The sequence below is a fragment of the Anopheles stephensi genome, chromosome 2, assembly GCF_013141755.1.
Source record: "Anopheles stephensi strain Indian chromosome 2, UCI_ANSTEP_V1.0, whole genome shotgun sequence".
Taxonomy (NCBI): Eukaryota; Metazoa; Arthropoda; class Insecta; order Diptera; family Culicidae; genus Anopheles; species Anopheles stephensi.
Genome location: NC_050202.1, coordinates 89,587,637 through 89,603,695, shown reverse-complemented (window position 1 = coordinate 89,603,695; position 16,059 = coordinate 89,587,637). Strand labels below are relative to the sequence as shown.

Sequence of the window (16,059 nt, the reverse complement as noted above, 5' to 3'; positions counted from 1 at the left end):
CCAACGCTCTTTTATTTGATTATGTTGCGCCGCCATTGTGTCACATACCGAGTTTGATAAACATTTCGATTTATTCTTGCGAGAGTGGCGTATCTCACGTGCGCTCGTACGCTACCGTAGTACTGTTTGCGTTCCAAAACATTGTGTTCCTTCGTGTGCACCCTTTTCCGAGCTGAGCAAGTTGTTGCCTGAGCTGGAGAGGAACCGTCCGTCCGAACGTTCATCAACATTTCCGCGTGCTGCAACGCGGGACAGCATTATTAATTGTGTCGGCCCTGCTTATTGTATTGATTAGTTCGAATGCTTTATTGCTGATTCTTTACCTATATTTTTCTCTTTTCTGGGTACGCTAGAACACGTTCCGCACGCCGGTTTATACGACATCGGAACGGCGCAATGCAATGGGCGTCGGGTTGGTGTTTGAAGCCGACCTCCGCACGGAAGAGCACTGTAGCTTATGGGTGCTGCAAGGAGTTTGCTTGACGATGAATCTGGATTAGTGCTCTAATTACTTCCTAGTGTCGATGGAGACGAATTGAAATTATTGTTACTGGATGTAAAATAAAATAATATTTGACTACGCTTTCATATCACGAGTTGATTACTTCAGTCTAAATAAAATCTATTTCTAGTTTTTGTTTGTTAAATATTTGTAAATATATATTATCTGCATTCCTTCCCCGTTATTTGAACCGTACAGAAAGCTTCAACGTAAAGTTTCCGTTACGAGGAAACCGCGTTTGTGCGAGGCGTCTGCGCACTAGCGCGAGTACTGTCACTCGAATCATATGTGTTTATGAAAACAGTCAAGAAAATCGATAAATCCGTAAACGAAACCAGTTCACTGCAATGACGAAAGTGGGCGATAAACATTTTGAGTGAGCACGAAATCATCTTGTGAACCGAAAAAACACGGAAGACATGGTCAAAGTACAAGTGTTTTGCAGTACGTAATAAAAGAGAGTGTAGCCAGGAAGATGTTTATGGACGATAGTGGCGTCGAGAGTGGCGACAAGCTGGAATCGTTGTTTATCGATGAACTGGCTACCTTCGGAGAGGACCATCTGTTAAAGGATGCTACCGTAAGTTGATGCGTGGTCAAGTCCAACGGGGCAATCTGGGCTACTCGTTTGAGTTCTAATGACCATACTTCCGTTCTTAGACAAGTGTGCTGAAAGGAGCGAGTCTCGATTCCGACGCAGAAAGTGACATCTACTCCAAGCTGAACGATTTCGACGTAGTGTTTGAGAATCCGGGCGAAAGGCATGACCCGATACGGGCAGCTACAGCAGCAGCCGGGGCGCCCGTGCCCGATTCGGACCGTCTTCCACCATCGACAGCCCCACAGAAGTATCCGTCCAGTGCTAGTGGCGGTCGCAAGGTGCTCACAAGTGACAACAGTACCGAATCGTTCGCTTCCTCCTCGGCCACGTCCAGTGGTGCGGCTACGGTGCCTTCCGGTGCGAACGGGGACGATGGTTCGCAGCGTGACCACAGTTCGGTGGCGCAGCTCAGCACGTGCAAAATATTGCAGCGCAAGCTGGAACTGAAGGTAGAGCGCGCCAAACGCAACTACAAACAGATGTACCAGGATGGGCATGTAAGTAGCCGTCGGGAGTGCCGCCAGTTACTACGCAGCAATGAGCTGAAGCTATTAATGCCATATGTTTGTTTGTGTAGGATGCGGTAGAGAAAGAGCCCAAAATAAGCAGCCTCATACCGATATCGCGACTTCCAATACCGGCCGGACGGGACAGCCATCAGCTGGTCGATGTAAACACGGGCTTCAATAGTGATGACGAGCTGGAGAATGTTTCGTTCTTTCCACGCCCCAATCGTAAGGGTAGTGGAGCGGGAGCGCACACCCGCCAGGAACTGTCGGACACGTTCAGCATCCAGGAGATGACGATCGAGTCGGACAACGATGATCTGGATTTCGAACAGTGTCGCAAGCTTTCGGACAGTAAGGGATACAGGAAAATACTTAATCGCGGCAATAGTTCCACTGGGCAGGATGACTATCTGGACAACGATACGCTCGATGAGGATGACGACTCGCAGAACCTGGAGCTGTTGCCACCGAAAGGTGGGTACGCACTCAAGGAACAGCTAAGGCGAATGTTTTGTTGCTGCTGGAAGAGTGACGAGTTCCTGTGATTGAGCTCTCCGTCAGGGATGTACGATTAACATTAATTTGGGCGATTGTGGGCTTCCGAAGATGTGGCGGTTAGGAAAAAATAACAAGGAAGCGTTTCAGTATCTGCTTATCTATCTGCTAGATAAAAAAAAAAAAACAAAATAAACACTTCCATGCCGGGAGGAATTATTAATCAAGCACAACACCATTTGTACGAGTTTTCGGTGCATGTCATGTTTAACTGTCATCTCAAGCTAGCAACAACAGTGCGGTTCAAATTTCATTTCATTTATTACTTCCTATCCATCAGTTATCAAATTTATTCTAGGCTCTTTTTTGTTTCTTCTGCTCTATTTCACTGTACGCCTCCCGTGTGTTTGGCAGACCACAGTTCTGCAGTGGCGCTTTCGAGAAGGAGGGCTGATTTATTGACAATAAATTATTTACAGTAAGCAATACAGGGAAGGGAGCAATACACTACCGAAGGAAATGCATTCTGTATGTGTGCCTGTGTATGTGTGTGTGTGTGTGTGTGTCTGTGGTACAAAAGTGCATGCAGCAGGTCCATTAGAGCTTGTTTTCCTTTCTTTTCCATTTGTTCCTTCATCCATGCGCGCGTTGTTGTTGCTGCAATCGCCATGTTTGTTGAGTTCGTTTACCAACCTGATTGGTTTGTTGTTCCTGTGTGTTGAAGTAATGTTTGGCCTCTCTTTTGTGTTGTTTCTTAAACCATTAACGAGCTGAACACTGATCATCGTATCGTATCTTTAGTGAAGCTACACCCTAAACGATAACCTAAACAACGACTGAGTTACATATAAAGTACTACTTGTGTAAACATTTGTCACTAAACGATTGGCTCGAAAGTTCGCACCAGATTCGAGCTTTTGGTTTAAATGCTACTTTTCTGTTAGCCACCCAGTAACGATTGGCACCATGTTTGAATCGAATTGTGTGGCTGCGGTATCGTTTGACTAATGACACGCGCCCGTGCGTTTAACTCTGGGAAGACCCCATTCAGCAGGAGTTGTTACAGAAATAAATAGATGCGTCAAGCAATTCATTTTTGTGACATGAGTCCAGGATGGGTCTGTTGACGGGATTGAGAAAGTGTTGCAACAAAAGATGGCTAGTGCTTGTGCGATCGCGAGATGCGATCGTTCGATGTGTCGTCGTTTGTTGGTTTGTTCTTGCATCAGGCTTGTAGCATTCCTTTTGCTTTTATGGCACGCGAGTTCTAGCGGTAACGGTTGTTTACATTTATCTGTCCTGCCAGCGTACACGATCGGCAGCAGAACCGAGCGTAGTACTTGTGGTTGCAGTAGTGTCCCGCAACAATCAGGTCACACTTGGCGAGTAGCTGATTATCGGTACATCCCGGTGGTACGTATACACCTGTGGAGAGGGGGAGAGAGATGGGTGGACCAAAATCATGTTAGCCGATGTCCTCTAAGTGAATATCTGTGGCTGTGTCCGGTTGTCATACCTTCCACGCGTATACTGTGCTCCTGGAATGCTTCCGACTGCTCGTTCCTCGCAAGGCACTTGTACCGGCCACTGTCGGACGGTATTGCTCCGGACACAAACAGCAGATTCGTGTCGGTGATGTGTATGCGGTCAGTGGGCACCAACATCTGGCCATCCTTGAACCAGTTCACCGTGGGCCGCGGGTATCCGTCAACGGTACAGTTGATCGTGAAGTTGCTGTTTGGCGGCAGATCACGTCCCTGGGGGAAGTACAACTGCACCGTCACCGGAACTGCAATGCAGTGCACCAAACAAATAAAAATAGAATGAGATTAATCCTGAAGACATAAGGAATGAAAATCACCAAACTTGTAGGGTAAATCCCCCTTTGTGACCAGCATAAGCACTAGACCATTACACCGTTTTAGTGGGAAACATAGATCAGAACGGTTACCACTTACCTGGTGGACGAACGACAACCGGCGGTGGCTGAGCGATTGGTGGCCGTGGCCGTGGTGGATAGCGATCGGCCGGTAACACTGCCACCGGTCTCTGTCTCGGTACCAGATATTTCAGATACTTCTCATCTACCGGGCTTTCCACCGTGGCCGGTCGATAGCCGAGCAGTGTGACGGTACGTGAGATACCCTTACCCGCGCCAGAGTAAGCCTGACACACATACGGACCCAGGTCCTGCAGACGAACGCGCGCAATATACAGCGAATAGTCGCGGTTCACCATCTTCAGCGGCATCATGAACGTTTCCCGCCACCAGCTTACGATCGGTTTCGGGTGGCCACCGGCCGCACAGCGCAACGTGGCCGGACCATCTAGCTCAGCCACCTGCGAATCGTTCAAATTGCCGGCGATGTAGGCATCCCGTGGCACCGGGTCTGGATATAGTGTACCGAAGCGACAGCAGCGTGCGTGCGTTGTTAGTGTGCACAGAACGGGGATGTGACGGAACATACATACGCCACCAGACATAAATTGTGTTAGTTAAGACGCCCCCAAATCCAGATTCCACAAGGATAGAAAGATAGAACGAGAAAAAAAGTGTGCGTGAAGAAACCAACGGGTTGGAGTTGTGAAGAAGTTAGTTTGAACGAGGGAGTGTGTGTTATCACCATCTAGCTATGCATGCCATAGGCATTTGGAGGTTAGTTACAGTGAACTTGTGAGTGTGATAGATGAAGAGTGTACGTACCGCTTACTGTGAGTGTAACCTCTCTAAACACTGGTTCACCAATACCGTTGTCTGCGATACACACGTAGGTGCCACTGTCAGTGCGATGCAGCTGCACAATCTGCAGATCTCCGGTCGAGGAAAGCACGTAGCGACCCTGGTTGGTGTTGAGCTGTAACGAAAGGACCACGATGTGAGTCCATCTCCCATCAAACCACAGCCAATAGACAGCTCTTACCAGAATCTCTCCCTTGCGCCAGCGAATAGATGGTGGTGGGAACCCGGTTGCGAAGCATCGCAGAGTAGCAATGCCACCTTCCTCCGATTTGATGTCCAACTCCTCTTGCGGCACTTGCTCCAGTACGGTGGGTCCCGGGACATTCGGCTGGGCTGGTTCAGACGGAGCCACCGGACGATCCACCGGACTGATACAGATCTGAGCACAGCCGGCCAGACAACACTTGTTGTTGCCACGACAATCAGCATCGGAGTAGCAATCGACACTGCAATGCGTGGCATTTGCCAACTGTGGACATTCGCCCGGCTTATGAGACTCTCGGCAGACTCCAACAAACTCGGAACCGCTGCCGACCACCGCTCCGCTGCTCTGCACATCCACCACACACAGACTACCGGTGGGACAGTAGAATCCGGCACATGGATCATTACACTGGCAGCTCTCGCAGCCGTTGGCTGGGTCGTAGGACTTGGCGATACCGTACGGACACTGCAGCTGGCTACATTCGTGTTCATACTGTTCGCAAGGATTCACCGCATTTGCTGTGTTGGAAGTGCAGATCGAAACAAAGTGTACGAGTTAGAACGGTCACGGCCATTGACAAGCTTTCCTCCATTGCCGTCTGGTTAGTCACTATGGCTTCCAGCTTCAGGGGATGAAATGAGGAATGATCCAACAACGATTTGAATGGCGGTGAGTGAAGAAAGCCCAACATTAATGACACATAAATTGCATAGAATTATGTTGATGATGGCAGAAGATGACGACTGATGAAACGATGCCGCAGCTGAGCAGAATGAAGGAAATCGATGTAACCAACAATTATGACCAACACAATCGTAACGATTAAGATGACACGCAATCAAACCACTCTTCCCGTATCGGGGCTTTAGACGGATTTGATTACTCTGATCCCTGACCGAAACCCACAGAAACTGTCCACCGAGTAGTTCCAGCTTTCCCGCAAGTAGATTGTTGCACACTGAGCAAGCGATAGAGTTCCAGATCCGCAGCTATTAGCACCCACGAGAAGGCTCGCAGAATGAGGCAAGCAACAGCAAGGACGACTTACATTCGAGGGTACAGTACGTGCGACAGTTGTTGTACGACGGGAAATTGTTTCGATTGCCTCCGCATCCTTTGTAGCGGAAGGCGAAACACGTTTCCTGCACTGGATCGTAATACCAACGTTTTCCGGACCGTGTCCGGCATCTGTTGTTGCCCTTCTTCACCGGAAGGCTGCAGATGCGTAGTTTTTCTGCGCCAGAGGAAAGGGTCCGACAGATCGACAAGACGAAACAAATGAATGTGTGAAGACAGTTATGTACAATGAACTGTTCGATCGGTGCTTCTCGACCTGTGGACAACTTTTGATTCTCTGCGGCGGGAAATAACACGAATTCAGTACTTACCGGCATCGTCAAAACCAGGACGCTGATGGACGCACGTTCCCTCACATTCCTCCGCGCTTGCGAAGCGATTGCCGTTGCCTTCGCATCCACTGTAGTTGAAGGCGTAACAGGCGTGCGATCTAGAGTCGTAGTAGTACCGCGGAATGCTATCGCCACAAGGACCCGCCTCAACCGCATCTCTGCAGACATCTGCGGACGGAGACATTTGTACAACATCAAAACAAGATCTCCCGGGAACAACGAATCCAGCCGATACTTACCGACACCTCTGTACACTCCGCACACGCGCTCACATTCTTCCTCCGAGTTGTAGCGATTGGTGTTACCACCGGCACCGCTATACCGGAAGCGTTCACACGATTGCCGTTCAGCGTTGTAGTAGAACAGGATCAACTCGCCATCACCGTCGCCATCGCCGAACTCTGGCGGTTCCTCGCAGCGACTAACATTGCTCGGCTGCTGATCGGTTGGGCCTCGCACATCGACATCGACCGGTGCACCTCCGCCTGGAGCAGGACAGCTTCGCTCACATTCCGCCTGACTGTGGAAGTTGTTACCGTTGCCACCGCATCCACTGTATCCGAAGCGGAGACAGCGCTGCTCGTGCGGTGCATAGTACCAGCGCTCTTCGTTACCGCTGCAATCTCCGTACGCGTACTCCAGCTGACACACGTCCTGCGGACCTCCGCACGCCTGCTCACATTCTTCGGCCGTCTTGAAGTTGTTACCGTTACCACCACAGCCAGTGTAGGTGAAGACCGCACAGCTGGCCGTCTGTGTGTCGTAGAAAAAGCGTGCCTCGTACTGCGTACAGTCCCGATCTCCATTGTCCATCTGGAGCTGACATTGGCTTCGGTCGAATTGCTGTGGATCGGTACGGCCTGGCGGCTCCGGGCCTGGTTTGGCCGTCTCCACCGGCTTCGGAGTCTCGTCGATGCATCGGCTAATGCAGGATTGCTCATCGACGAAGTTGTTGCCATTGCCACCACATCCGCCGTAGTAGAACTGACGGCACCGTTCCTCCTTCGTGTCAAAGTACCAGTGGGCCGTGTAGTTCTGACACTCGCCAATCTCCGCCGGAAGGAAGCAAGTGTCTTTCTCTGTCAAAAGGGAACACGATTCGGCAAAGTTAATACCACCCCGATAGTTGGCAAGCGGGAGATACCTTGCGTTTGCTAGTATGTTACGGATGTTACGAGCGTTTTAGTTCTTAGGCCACAACAGGTACCAGAAAATGGGGAAATGTTATGTTAGTAAATCACTCTCTCACTGGAAGGCGGAAGAATGCAAAACGATTGCTGTTTCTGAATGCCGAATTGGTTGCTGCCGAAAGTATGTGCATGCGCCGGTGGAACAATTTCGAGCCGGATGTTCCGGTGGTAGGATTTTTCTGTGCAAACCGTCTTTCACATTCGCAGCTTCGATCCCAGCGCTGTACAGGGCATGGAATGGGAGGCTTTTGTTTTGTATTGTGTTCGGGGTTTTTGGCAAGCGACTCGACAGGAAAACGGGGATACGTATGGCTTGATCCGCCTCCTGGCCACCGTCCAGGCGCACGCTACTTACCAACCTTCGGTGGGCACTGCTCTTCGCACTGATCGCGCGAAACAAACTGGTTGTCGTTGCCACCGCAACCGGTATAGTAGAAGGGCATGCATTTGTTACTGTCGCTGGCAAAGTACCAGCGGGCTTGCGTTGTCTCGCAGCTGCCAGTGTCCAGCGGTTCTTTGCAGCTAGCTACATTGGGGTTTTTTCGTTTGTTTTGAATGGAAGAGTTCATTGGGGACGACGATGCGTGTTAATGGTCCCGCACATGTTAGGGACATTCGAAGAGTAGAAAACGGTGAAGGATATAGAGAGATAGATAGAGAGATAGAAAATCATCATACACCAAGCACCGGAAGCGACACGGCTAGCAACATCTAGGGAGTGAGCAGACAGCATTCGTCGTTCGTGCACGTGCACAGAGGCGTGATCCAAAGCATGCCCGCAGTCCAGATACTTACGCTTGTGAACTCCGGGTTTCTTGCAGTGGTAGCCGCAGGAGGCTTCCGTTGGGTAGTTGTTCTTGTTGCCCTTGCAGCCTCCGTAGTAGAAGGGATGGCACGCATCCGAATCCTTGTCGTAGTACCAACGCTCGAACGTTCCATTGCACGGTCCAGGTTCCATCGGTTGCTCACATGGTGCTGCAAATGGCCGATAGAAGTGTTATTTACATGGATGGCCACATTGACCACGGTCCACTGCCCACTTACGTTTCGAATCGTCCACACTGCACGTTGCCTTGCAGTCTTCAAGCTTCTCGAACCTATTGGCATTGCCCAGACATCCGCCGTACGTGAACTGGCCGCACATGTTCCGTTCCGCGTCGTAGTACCACATGTTGTACTCTCCACTGCACGGACCGGTGATCTTTGGCAGATGGCACACATCCTTCCCGGTCGGTGACTCGCATACGTTTTTGCACTCGTCGGCCGAATCGAACCGATTGTTGTTACCCTCGCATCCACCGTACCAGAACCGACCGCAACCACCGTACTGCACGTCGAAGAAGTGCTTAACGGTGTAGTTGTGGCACGGACCCTTGTCCTTCGGCAATGCGCAAGCCTTCTGGGGCGATTCGGGAACAGCGGCACATCCCTCGAACTTGCTGCCCTGTGCCTCACTCGTTCCATCTGGACAGCATCCATACTTGCTGTCCGCGCAGGTACAACCCGCTCCATCCGGTCCCGTCGCGGGTGTCTTTCCATCCGAGCAACACTTGAACTCGCTGTGCGAACAGTGGCAGCCGTGATTGTGCGGTCCCTTGGCCGCTGTGACACCGTCCGGACAGCAACCGAACTGATGTGCGTGACACGGGCATCCCTCGAAGTCGGGACCCGTCGCTTCCGTCTCCTTGTCCGGACAGCAACCGTGCTTGGCGTACTGACATCCACAGCCCTCGTTATCGTGACCCCGTGCGGACGTCTTATTGTCCGGACAGCAACCGTACGGTGCGTACTGACAGTCGCAGCCCTCCATGTTGGGACCACGGGCGGCAACCACATTATCTGGACAGCATCCGTACGGCGTTTGCAGACAGCAACCCTCGCCATTGTATCCGTGAGCAGGAGTCTTACCGTCCGGACAGCATCCGAACGGCTCCTTGCCACACGGTTCACAACCCTGCCCATCGGGCCCAGCAGCAGCCGTCGTATTATCCGGGCAACAACCGTGCTCCGTACTGGCGCAGCCTTCAACAGTAGCTGATTCTTCCACCTTCGGTTGCTCCGTGGCGGATGGTACTTCCTCACCCTTCTCCTCCTCTCCTGGACAACCCTTGCCGTTCGGTCCCTTAGCTTCGGTCGTCCCATCCGGACAGCAACCGAACTTGCCGGCCGTACAACCAGCGACGGTCGTCGTCTCGATCGGACAACCCTCACCATCGTTACCCTCGGCCGGCGTAACCTTATCCGGACAGCATCCGAACAGAGTGTCGGCACATTCCGATTTCGGACAGCCCTTGTCGTTCGGTCCCTTGGCCGGTGACACACCGTCCGAACAGCAGCCGTGCTTCGTGTCCTTGCACGTCTCTGCCAGCGTGCAGCCCTCCAGGAACGGTCCCGAGGCTTTCGTCTTACCGTCGGGACAGCATCCGTGCGTGGATTTGGCGCACTGCGGTACCTTCGGGCGGGGTTTGCATTTGCGTGATTTCTGCTCCTTGGCAATGATGGAGGTCAGTGTGTACGGAGTGCTGCTTTCGCTGTCGTCCGTCTGGTCGTCGGTGGAATCTGTAGAGGAAGCCCAGATGTCGAACGTCGTGTCCTCCACCGTCTCCTCAGTTACCGTTGACCCAGTGAAGTCTTCCGTGGAATCAGTCACCACAGTTGGCTCCGACGATTCGACGGTAGTACCGCTGACGTCCGTGGAAGCTCCCGTAACCGATTCCTCCGTCGGTCCCGATTCGCTAGAACCGGCCGCAGAGGTCTCCGTTACTGAGGATTCGCTGGTAGACAACAGAGACGTATCGGTGGATTCGGATCCTTCCACCATCTTGGTGCTAGAATCAGTCGAGCTCTCGTCTGTCGTTGCTTCCGAGGAACCGGCTGCTTGACTGCTCGCCTCTGTGCTCGCCAGATCCGACGCAACCGTTGTGCTCAACACATCGCTTTCGGTCGTGGAAGGAACATCAGTAGTGGACACATCATCCATCGTACTGGTGAACTCCAGCGTCGATGAGCTAACACTAACGTCGGTGGACGTTTCCAGATCAGTAGAGCTTGTGGACGTTTCCGTGACATCAGTCGTTGTATCGGAAGAATCCGTACTGGATGCACTGTCGGTTGTGGTCTCAAGCGAATCTTTTTCCGAAGTAGATTGGCTGGACGATGCCGCCTCCGATGCCGACTCCGTGGAGCTTTGTGCGCTCGACTCCGAAGAAAACACCGACTCCGATTCCATCGAGCTGACCGATGATGAGGCGGAGGCCTCCGTAGAGCTACCCACCGCGTCCGAAGATGCATCGTCCGAGGCACGAGATGCGGCCGCTACCGTGGTCACATCACTGTCCGCACCTGAACCTTCCAACGCTTCCGACATTCGGCTGCTACCGTCGCCGGATCCTTCCACCGTGCTCTCCGTCGTGGAGCCCTCGTCCGGATCGGTTGCTCCCGTATCGAAACCGGTCGCATCGCTCATCATGACCTCGTCCGTCTCGAGGGAGGATTCCGTCGTGCCGCTCACACTGCTTCCCAGCTCGACACCCTCAGCCAGGCTAGTATCTTCCGTGACCATCATTATACCGTCCTGTCCTTCCGTGGTGACACCCGCTGCCGAACCCTCCTCATCCTCCTCATCCTCCTCATCGCCGTCCTCTTCGTCCTCGTCGCACAGTTCCTCCTCATCGTAGTCTTCGTCGTCCTTCTCGGGTTGCTTGCTGCCGACCTCCACCGGGATGACCTCATCCTCCGTGCAGTCATGCTTATTGCAGCTCTCCGTAGCCAGCTGAATCTTGTCCACGTCACAGTTCGTTTCCGGCACGACCGTGCCATTGGCGAGGCAGAGCACCTTACGCGACATCATACCACCACCGCAGCTCTTGTCACAGTCCGTCCACGGCCCGCCGAACCACTGACCCGGACACTCCGGCGGTCCCTCACATTCGCGCTCCTTTTCCGGCTTCTGGTCTGGATCGCACTTGTAATCGTCGTCGGCACGTTTCAGCGATTGGCCATCAAACACACCGCAGACGACGGTGCGCGTCTGTACGCCTTTGCCGCACACGGCAGAGCACTTGCTCCACTGGGACGTGAACCATTGGTAGTCGCACGGCGTAAGCTTGCACTCGCGACGCAGCTCCGGCATTGGTCGATCGGCACAGAACGAATCATCGTAAACGGTTCCCGACTTTGACGCACAGTGAACGGTTCGTGTTTCCACGGTCGCACCACACTCGTCGCACTGTAAGGCAAGTGGTTATAATTGTGTTGTAAGAAAACCGCCTAAAGGTATGCAATTCGGTGCACAATTCCCTTCAAACGCTCAGATTCTAATTCTTCTTAGCCCTCTCATTACTCACCCCGGTCCAGGACGAAGTGACGTAGTCCACACCTTCGCACGGTCGCAGCATACACTTTTCGCTCACTGCCGGCTTCTCTTCAAGACACTCATCGTCCGGCAGCACCGTAATGCGTCCATTTTCCCTCCGATGGCAGATCACCTTGCGGGTACGCTCTCCCTCGCCGCACAATTTGTTACACTGTTGAGGAACGGACGTGAGACAAACTAAACGGTTCCCAGGGCGCGTGCACAACTTACCGGTGACCATCGCCCAACGTACCACTCGGCACAGATTTTGTCCTGATTGCATTCCCGCTCCGTGGCCGGCTTGTTGCCAACCTGCTCGAGACAAACGTCATCTTCGATCTTTGTCGTTTCACTGTAAAGAAAACCCAGGATCCCAGGACCCGGGATGTGAATGCGAATGCTCAGTATGGTCGGAATTGGATTTCCATCACGCGTCCATCCTTACCCATCGGCCGACACCCGTTCGCAGTACACCTCGCGCGTCTGTTTGCCCTCGGTACCGCACGGTTTCGAGCAATTGCTCCACGGACCCTCGAACCAGCGCGGCGGACACGACTGCTGACCACACTTTTGCGTCGTTGGTGGCTTTTCGCCCGCGTTGCACAGTCCCTCGTCCACCTCGCGCAGCGAGCTCTTGCTGTTGCACGTGACGTTGCGCGTCTGCAGTCCGCCGCCACAGCTCACCGGGCACGGCTCGAACGCGGTATGCATCCACGAGTAGCTGTCCTGCTCGTCGACCGGGGCCGTTTTCGATGACATGCTGTACTCGTAATTTACGCCCACATTGCGGTCCTGCGACAGCAGCACCAGATACACCGATTCCGTCGTCGGACCCTGGCACGTCAGCCGATCGGGCGCGGCAAATCCCTGCGGACGGCGCTCGTAATGCCAATCGCTGCCGGCGAAGTGGATCGTGCGCGGGAAATCGATACGATAGTTGCCGTTCAGATGGTAGAACCCGGTCAGATTGCGTATCGCCAGATAGTTGTTCGATGGGGCCCGCTCGCTGATCACCACGTTCGTGGCGCCGGACGGGATGAGCACCAGGTCGTTGTAGCCGACCTGCAGATTGTTGGCATCGAGCAGCCCGGACACCGTCTTGCAGCTGCTACCATCACCGCGACAGATGCGACACTTGTCCTCCTTCGCTTCCGAGCCGAGCATCATGTCACAGCCGACCGGCTGACAGGTGCCGTCGACGCACACGTCAAACGATTCGTCGTTGCAGCGCGTCCCGTCGGTAACCTTCGCCCGGTGCCGGTAGTAGAACCGTTCGCCCACCGGCATACAGTTCAGCTCGCAAGGGTTCGGTGCCCGGGTATACGGTACCCACTGGTATCGGTTACCCTCGAACGGTACGTCATTGAACTCCGAGCATTGCCTTTTGCGGAAGTCCTGCTCTCGCTCGGGACAATCCTACAGGGGGCGAAAAGCGGGGCGTGTATCAACGACTTATAATGGTTAGTATCTTGGGATTGTAATTAACGCGAATCTTCATCTAACACGGCTCAATCTTTTCAGGACGAGCGAAGAAATTCAAGTTGCTGTTTCTGACTTCGACACGGAACGGAAAATCAATACAAATCGATCACAATTATTCACCTTGGACGAGAAAAGCGCGAGACAAAAACAATAACACACAATACCAGCCAGGACAGCAAAATAACCCAATATCGATGCCCAGCACGATGCACCAGCCACCGGCATCAGTCGTTTGCCAGTTCCGGGAAGATGCCAAGCGTCAGAGAAACTGGAAAAACTGCACCACGGAAACGGAAACCATAATGTAATCGATTTGTTAGGATCAGGTTGGTCACACCGTACGTTCCGTCCTGTTCTTTCACCCTCCCTCAGTTCGTTATTTTCAATCTATTGCTTCACGGTGTAACTATTTCTTGCACGTGGGCACGTTGTGCCCTCGGCCATGATTCCCTCCTGCGCTCAGCATCCCGGAACTCAATATTGGCAATGATGTTGTGAACCACCCACTTTAGCGCCAGCAGCGAAGAAGGACAAAAATGTGAAAACAGTCTACCGGGTCCTTGGATATTGATACTTTCCCGGTGGAGACAAAAAAAAAACGCGGTGCATGTGGAGCAATTGAATATGTTTCACTGGCATAATAAAATTTATCGCCACAATTATAGCGCATCATCGGGAAATCTCCTCCCTGCAACGGACGGGTTGGTTCGGCTGGCTTTTAATGCGATGATAGGATTGGAACCATTTTTTGCTTGCTTCTTTTTCCCTCCTGCAAGCAAGTCGTTATTGTTGGATCGTGTACACTTGTTTGTCAATTTAGGACACAATCGATCGGTACGGAAGAAGCATTAAATTTTCCCGCAGAAGCGAACCGGATCTGATCGAAGTTGATATCTGAATCAAATGAATCACAATGTTCTTCTGCCCACCAGTGCGCCTGTTCGTAGGCAACGCGCACAACGCGGGATTTGAAATGGTAACGGTTTCAAGCATTAAACGCGCATTGGAATTTTTCACTTCAAATTTCATTCATAATAAATCAGCTGAAGGGCAGCCCGTCTTTCCTAATAGCACCCATGCAAGAAGCACGAATCTCAATTAATCCAATCGACAGTATGCAAACACTATTGCCCGATTTGCACACAAAATCGAAGTACAAATGACTGTGCGCCTCCATTGCACGGTGGTGGTGCTTCACTTTAGCGGAACTTCACCTGACGGACACAAATTACATGAATAGTTGATTGTGCACGCCCGATCGTATAAACTCAAGCACAGCACTTGATTCGTGGAATTGAGCTCGAAATGGCCTTCGCGATGGGTAAACAGAGTCCGGAGTCAGTTGGCAAAAACGTGCGCCCCTTACCTGTGTGTTGCAGGAGAAATATTTTCTCTTTCCACCGGTACAGACGGGCGCACCGTTGTAGCTGAAATAATTGAAGGTGGAAGAAAAAGAAATTGCCGTTGTAACAGTTAATGATTCCGTTTTTCTTTTCCGCACCAAATCAATCCGTACTTACTCCAGATCAAGACATTCGCGCTCCTGGTACGCAACGCCTCCGCCGCATGTCCGCGAACATTCCGATGGACCGCTCCATTCGCCCCACCGCTCGTTCGGTGGTCCTTCGCCACCCGGTATGATGAAACTTTCCGGCTGGTACAGATTGCTGCTATGCTGCCGTTTATGTCGTGCGCCGAACTACGGACCGGAGCAAGAGAGAGAGAGAGAGAGAGAGAGAATCATCATTAGACCCAAACCCAACTCCTGGAGGGCGAACGACGACGGCTTCGACGATCTCGTGATGTCGATTAGATGTCCAATGCCGATGGCCTTGTAAGGCTGGTGTGGCCATTCTTATGTAAACAAGTTGTGAATTTAATTTTAAAATTAGACTCTCCAAAACCCTCTCATCCTCTTCTCGCCACAGGCTGACCCGTGACGGTGGAGCAAACCCGGCAAACCGTTTCGATTAAATACCTGCCGCAGCAATCTAACCTTACGGTGCGGCCATTAATGTGAAGCGGACTAATGGATGCTCCCTGTTGTTTTGGGTGGCGAAACTCCGATTCGAGCAGAGTCATATTCAGTCCGAACAGAGCAGGACATTAACACACACAAAAAAACCGTGTACAATATTAAGAAAACCCACCTATTTGGAGGAGACACGAATTTTACCCATGCTCGTGAAGTCTGCCGACCAGCTTGGTCTGCATTTTCTTTCACGTTCAATGAACCGTACTACTTACAACTTTTAGACCATTAGGTCAAGTGGCACTCTTTCGGCACCCTTCGAAGCGGTTGGAATGCGAAAACCACTCTCCCTTGGACACACACACACATCCTGGTGTTCCATTTCATTAACATTGATCTCATTTTTCCAGCGCATCCCGTACCGAGTGGAGACCCCGTCGGACACCACACGATACCACGACTCGAAGTTTCAATTAGAAAACGGTGTGCGCCTAATGACAACCGCTGGCAGTAGCAAGTGTTGAAGCGGAAATTGAATTTTTACTACAGCTGCTTTCAAAACCTGGTGCCTTTGTCGTTTCGATCCAGTGTATGTGTGTG

The 16,059-nt window shown here is 52.1% G+C and overlaps 3 protein-coding genes across 11 annotated transcripts in view; 2 read left to right on the top strand and 1 right to left on the bottom strand.

Moving 5' to 3' along the window:
• LOC118505140 (dynein heavy chain 10, axonemal) overlaps positions 1-588 on the top strand; it is a 37,516-nt gene extending 36,928 nt beyond the window's left edge. Inside the window, exon 68 of the mRNA XM_036040492.1 lies at positions 354-588. Within this exon, the coding sequence (XP_035896385.1) occupies positions 354-500 (147 nt within the window). The 3' untranslated portion in view covers positions 501-588. The remainder of the gene's footprint in view (positions 1-353) is intronic.
• A 217-nt stretch (positions 589-805) lies between these two features.
• LOC118505234 lies at positions 806-2,340 on the top strand. Its single transcript, XM_036040767.1, has 3 exons — positions 806-1,082; positions 1,163-1,600; positions 1,681-2,340. Exons 1-3 carry the CDS (start codon positions 978-980, stop codon positions 2,155-2,157), a joined length of 1,020 nt encoding a protein of 339 aa, XP_035896660.1. The 5' UTR covers positions 806-977; the 3' UTR covers positions 2,158-2,340.
• Positions 2,341-2,409: 69 nt separating this feature from the next.
• Positions 2,410-16,059, bottom strand: part of LOC118505142 (papilin) — a 61,071-nt gene continuing 47,421 nt past the window's right edge. For 4 of the 9 annotated variants that reach the window (XM_036040495.1, XM_036040497.1, XM_036040496.1 and 1 more), the window contains exons 5-20: positions 15,008-15,186; positions 14,854-14,914; positions 12,451-13,421; positions 12,237-12,357; positions 11,998-12,177; positions 8,696-11,879; positions 8,447-8,626; positions 8,007-8,177; positions 6,701-7,540; positions 6,441-6,629; positions 6,101-6,286; positions 5,029-5,570; positions 4,812-4,962; positions 4,066-4,497; positions 3,624-3,896; positions 2,410-3,532 (exon numbers count right to left, since the gene is read on the bottom strand). In XM_036040495.1, coding sequence (XP_035896388.1) covers positions 3,375-3,532; positions 3,624-3,896; positions 4,066-4,497; positions 4,812-4,962; positions 5,029-5,570; positions 6,101-6,286; positions 6,441-6,629; positions 6,701-7,540; positions 8,007-8,177; positions 8,447-8,626; positions 8,696-11,879; positions 11,998-12,177; positions 12,237-12,357; positions 12,451-13,421; positions 14,854-14,914; positions 15,008-15,186 — 7,818 coding nt within the window. In that variant the 3' untranslated portion in view covers positions 2,410-3,374. The remainder of the gene's footprint in view (positions 3,533-3,623; positions 3,897-4,065; positions 4,498-4,811; positions 4,963-5,028; positions 5,571-6,100; positions 6,287-6,440; positions 6,630-6,700; positions 7,541-8,006; positions 8,178-8,446; positions 8,627-8,695; positions 11,880-11,997; positions 12,178-12,236; positions 12,358-12,450; positions 13,422-14,853; positions 14,915-15,007; positions 15,187-16,059) is intronic. The other 5 variants (XM_036040500.1, XM_036040499.1, XM_036040498.1 and 2 more) reach the window with 5 other exon arrangements.

Coding starts and splice junctions, on each gene's coding strand:
- LOC118505234 (XM_036040767.1), top strand. CDS start 978: ATGTTTATGGACGATAGTGGCGTCGAGAGTGGCGACAAGCTGGAATCG. Junction 1,083..1,162: donor ATCTGTTAAAGGATGCTACC/GTAAGTTGATGC, acceptor TTCCGTTCTTAG/ACAAGTGTGCTGAAAGGAGC. Junction 1,601..1,680: donor AGATGTACCAGGATGGGCAT/GTAAGTAGCCGT, acceptor TTGTTTGTGTAG/GATGCGGTAGAGAAAGAGCC.